Source organism: Astatotilapia calliptera, unplaced genomic scaffold (assembly GCF_900246225.1).
Source record: "Astatotilapia calliptera unplaced genomic scaffold, fAstCal1.2 U_scaffold_5, whole genome shotgun sequence".
NCBI lineage: Eukaryota > Metazoa > Chordata > Actinopteri > Cichliformes > Cichlidae > Astatotilapia > Astatotilapia calliptera.
The window spans coordinates 364532-369833 of NW_020535789.1; the positions used below are offsets into that span (position 1 = coordinate 364532).

Here is a 5302-nt window from a genome sequence, read left to right on the forward strand (position 1 = left end):
CTGTGTGGATCAGCGCGCTTGTATTCCAAAGGTTTCTCCATGTAACGATCTGCTAGGGAGTGTGGGGGGGCCACAGCCCCGTCCTCCAGGGTGTGAAGCAGGTATGGAGGAGATCAAAACTCCAGACATCCGGAGGTCCCCAGAACACAAGAGACCATGGAAGACCAACAGAGGGGCAGCCGCGCCACTGTTCCAGTAAGAGCTGAGGAGAGTCCCAGATGAGGGTTCACTCAGCAGCCGCGGAGCAGAAGCCAGGGGGAGTTGCAGTGACGCGCCCATGAGCTCCGCCGGCCGCCAGCTGTGCCTGAGTGACCGAGCCCCAGGCCGAGAGGCCGGGGGCACCCCACCCCCGAAGGGGCCCGAGCGAGCGCCAGGCTCCAGGCCCCGATAAGCGGCCGCCAAGGAGTGAGCCGGTGTGTACCTGGACGCCCACCCCCAGACACAAAGAACCACCAACGCACCGACACCTGAGGGAGTCCGCCACTGGCAGGGGAAGTGGTGGTAGGTGGAGATAGGCCTCCAAACCTTGGAGGGCCTGAGGTGACCCCAGAGAGGTGGCGTCTGATACCCAGCCTGACATATAGACACAGACATACAGGCACACACAGACACAAACATCCATTCCCCCCCTCATGCTCTCATATGCACTTACTCCACACTCAACCAACGTGGAGACAAACATAAAGAGACGCTGTACACACGATCACACTCCCCAAGCGTACTCTACAAACCGGGTCTAGGTACCCTTGCCCCTGGAGGGGGGAACCGCACCCAGACCCAGGTGGTGTTACCCTTTTCCCTGCGGTGGGGAGAGGCAGACCACTCCGACTCCGTAGCAGCAGGGAGGCCCCACACCCCAGACCGCAGTCGGACGGCCAACTCCACCTAGCCCTCCCGCTCCAGCAGGCCGCAGAGAATGGGGGTGGGAGAAGACTCCAAACCTCCCTCCACCCGCTCATTGTAGTGTTGATGCATGTGTGTTCTAAGGTGCAATTAAAACCCAGGAGGGCATGGAGCTACCTGCCAAGGAGCAGCAGGTAAGCACATAGTCCCTCCTGATAGCCCTCAATGTCTAAGTGTATTTAAAATTGAGAGGTGGGCAACGACGCCAGGGGTGAGGTGTACACCCTGATGGTAATTTGGACTCCGTGATTGTGCCCACCCCCAAGATCCTATATGTATGTGTAATGAGAGTGTGAATAATGTGAATGTCTAAGTTGTGGGATAAAATTGAGGCAGAGGCAGCCAGAAGGGGACAGAGGGGGGGTAGCCTCCTCTGCACCCTGGTGACATACCCCTACTCCAAGGCCCTGCATGTGTGGGTGGTTGTGGTGGAGCGGGAAGAGGGAGGCAGCTGGAGATGGGGAGGGAAGGAAGGGAGGGGCAGGTAACCCCTCCCTGGGGCCAGCTCCCCCGCTGACCCCAGTAGGCACTCCCACACTCCGCGACCCGCCAGGGGAAGGGGGCCCAGGCCCATCCAGACCGGGGCCCAGTGCAGCAGCGCCCCCCGGCCCCACAGAGCCCGGGACAGTCCACCCAACCCCACCACAGAGAAAACTGCACCCACCCCACCATCAGTTTCTAATTGTGATACTTTATACTGCTGGCAGTGTTTTATTCTTTTATGTAAGGAGTTTTTTTTTTCTTTTTTAGAGGAAGAGAAACATTGGTTAACATTTCTCTTGTCTGTTGTTTCTGTTTTGTTTGAATACAGCTTTGTAAAGCTAGTTCATAGGCAAAAGTTTTGTAATTTGTATTATACAAATTGCAGCAATTTCCCTTAGAGATGTGGATTCTTATTCTGTTTGCAACAAATTTAGCATTAATAAATGATGTGAAAGAATTTTGTAGTTTTCATTATTGACGTTTTTAAAAACTACAAATCAGGGTAAGCAATATTTTTTTAAGTAAACTTAACTTAATTGAAATAGAGAGAAATTAACAATTTGATTGATTTGAATATAAGTTTGGGACATAAGTGTAAAGGAAACAAATTATTTTGGTACACTTAACACGACCTTAGTTGGACTTACTAATAATATTTGACTAAGTCGTATCCACAACAGTTAAGTTAAAGTAGCTTAAAAATATATGTTGGTTTTACTCGCTTAAATTAAATTCAGTGTACTTAAAAAATATTTCTGGATTCAAACAAATTTATTTTGTGCAACAACTTGTCATAAAAAAAATTGAGTAAATTGAACAAAACATTATTTTCAGTGAGTGCAGGCTTTTTGAGCCATGCCTGGCCACAGCACAGGGGCTCCACGCCACAAGTACCCCAACTCTTGCTCTAGGGCGGACAACCATCGAACCAACCGGACTATATCCAGGGACAGCACAACCAGCCAAGACTCCTACAAGGATCCTCATGGGGAGCAAATACGTGACCACTCCCGCTATTCAGAGGGCAGGTATGGTCGAGGAAGAAGCCACCCTCGAAACGGCACAGGAAGGGGTTCAGAGACAATAGGATTTATTCCGGGGTCGGCAGACAGCGTGCCGAGCAGCAGGCAGTCCTGTGCCTCCATGGGCTGGAGTAGCTGTAAGGCTCTTATCTGTTCTGTTCTCACCTGTGGATTTTATGGCACCCGGGAGCCCTGGGTTAATGAGAGCTCCACAGACCATACCCCCAAAACGGTCGGTGACCCTCGACCTCCTAACGGCATAGCTGTGAAAACCCCTGGCATGTCTTTGGAGCCCAATAATAAGCAGCCCAAGACCCCCAGGTTGCCCCTGAATGACAGTTTCCGTTACCCAGATGTGCACATAGCAGGTCAGAAGGTAAAGTACCCAGTTGCTGACCCCAAACGGGGTCGCGCATCAGGTAAAGGGGATAACCAGCGGCCGGTCAGCAGCACCAGCCTTATATCCTACGAAGACTACGACTTGGATGAGCAGAGCGACAAAGACATTGACTCTCTGATCACCAAGAAGCTGCTGGAGCTTTACGCCCTGCATCAGATTGACCAGCTGGCCAAGTGCACCTCTGATTCCTCCTTCTCCCGCAAGACCAACGAGATCAGCGAGCTCATCTACAGCATCGCTCAGGACTACAACCTGGAGGATCAAGAGGCCGAGTGCAAGCTGGTGCACGGGGTCATCCGCATCAGTACGCGGAAGGGCAAAAGGAACAAGGGCTACCTGTCGACCGGGCAGCATCATAACAGCAGGAGGGATGGGACCCTCCCTGACAGTGGCAACGAGACCATGACAAACACCTTCATGAGCAGTGATTTTCCAGAGGTGAAAGTGTCGGAGCAGACACCATCAGACGAGCTGGCGAGAAAGATGAGAAATTACAGCGGGCGAACATATTCCTCCAGCACTACTACGGCTTACTCAGCGTACCACCACGACACTGAAACCTACTCCTCAGGCGCTCCTCTGATTCTCTAAAAGTCAAACAAAAACAATGAGATGTAGCCAGTTACATGTTATGCATTGTGATTTATTTTGAAATGTACGTTCATTCATGTCGTCTTACATAGTCAGGGACTGAAATCCACCTTCAAAATATACTATCATGAGTGCTTAAGCAGTGTGTTTGTTTTATTCACAAGACAAGAATAGACGGTCTTAATATAAAGTCAAAATAAAACTAAAGCAAAAAGCTCTGTCTCTCCTGAGTGGTTAAGGCTTGTGCCTTGTTCAACCTCATTGCTCATCTTACTAATTTAGAATAAATAGGATGTCACCAATTATTAGCTTCATAACTACAACTGTAGACACTCATCATGGTTCACTCGCTTGATAATTAAAGCAGTTTCTACACTCATGGAAACAGACAACACGTGGTACATGACACATGTGGCAAGATCACAAACCTTGTCAAACACAATAGGAAATCATAACAATGTGAGGAGAGGGACAGGTGGACTTCTTTGGTGCTGCAGAAACTACCCAGGTACAGAGGGAGGAAAATGTGGAGCTGTTAGCAACATGTTCAGCACCACTGCTGCTAAATTTGGGACATTTTGCAAAGTCACTTACATCTACCTTTAGTCAACCCCTGTTTTAAGGACAGTAGTGGGTTTGAGCAGGATTCGAACCTGGGCCTCCTGGTCTCAATGCGGCTATTCATCCCATTGTGTTCTCAAAGCATTTCATGCGACCTTAAAGCTCTCACGAATTACATTAAGTTGCTGAACCCTGACCTCTGACGTGGCAGATTAGTTGGCTTAGCTATAAACTTTGGTGTGTAACTCTGTATGGATCGAAGAATGTATTGACAGTGGGGGTCTGCCTGTCGTAAAATGAGTAAAAGCTGCCTCAGCCAGATAAACAATAGAATTAGAGGAAAACTACTGAGGAGGGGGATACAGGGCAGCCCCGGCCTCTCCTCCAGCTGGGATATCCAAAGAATCGGTGAGGTCAAGAAGTAAACCTCAAGGCTATATTTTGAAAAAAAAAAGGAATTCCCAGCATCCTTAACTCTACAGAGCTCCATTAGTTCAAATGTACACAAATCAAATTGGTTATGAAATCAGTAATGAAATCAATACATGCTAAAATAATAGCTGTATGGGTTCAGCTTGGAGTAAAATGTGTCTTTGAAATCACCTAATATCAGCTCACTTGGCCTAGATTTAGTCAGGTTAGGTTGTAGAGCATTTTGAGTGGATTATATTGGCTAGGTATCATTAACCTATACGTGTACTTCCACTAAAACAGCCAGTGTAGGCTTTCAAAAAATAAAAATAGAACTCAATATTTCATACAGAGATAATACCTTGCAACTATAAATGTAATACTTTCAGTCATATTTGTTGTTTTTTTTAATATAATGTTTTTAAATGTGGGTGATAACTTTTAAAGGTTTATTTCTTTTCTGATAGTGTTTCATAGTAAAACAAGAAGTGTTGTGATGTCTTGTACTATGAAGGTATGATTGTAAAGAGCAAACGGGTGAGGTGTTTCAGGTGTGCAGATCCGACTACAAGCCAACGAAATGAAGATAAAAAATTTCAGAGGTGGGCCATTCTGGTGTCACAAATTTATGAAACGAAAAGGACTGTACATCTGACAGAGTGGAGAAGTGTGAAAACATCCACGATCACCAACGGATTTCAAAGGGCTGGACTGCTGCGTGATGGAGATGAGGACACCGCCACGGCGCTTCAGAGGGTGTTCGACTCCAACACTGACAACGAGAATTTTTTTGGTTTTGAAAGCCGACACTGGAGAAGAGGACTTTGGTGGTTTTAGTGCGCAGGAAGAAGAGAAAGATGGTGGTGAATGACTGACTTTTCTTCTTGTTAAAGCCGTGTCACTGCACCTGAGCCTAAAAGGTAGGCCAAAT

General features: G+C 47.7%; 1 protein-coding gene across 1 annotated transcript; it reads left to right on the plus strand.

The window, feature by feature from the left end:
* Positions 1-2234: 2234 nt before the first annotated feature.
* On the plus strand, positions 2235-3468 carry LOC113018195 (keratinocyte differentiation factor 1-like). The gene has a single exon (XM_026161257.1). It carries the CDS (start codon positions 2242-2244, stop codon positions 3397-3399), a length of 1158 nt encoding a protein of 385 aa, XP_026017042.1. The 5' UTR covers positions 2235-2241; the 3' UTR covers positions 3400-3468.
* The last annotated feature ends 1834 nt before the right edge of the window (positions 3469-5302 follow it).

Bases quoted from the DNA above. Each gene is read 5' to 3' on its own strand.
- LOC113018195 (XM_026161257.1), top strand. From the start codon at position 2,242: ATGCCTGGCCACAGCACAGGGGCTCCACGCCACAAGTACCCCAACTCT.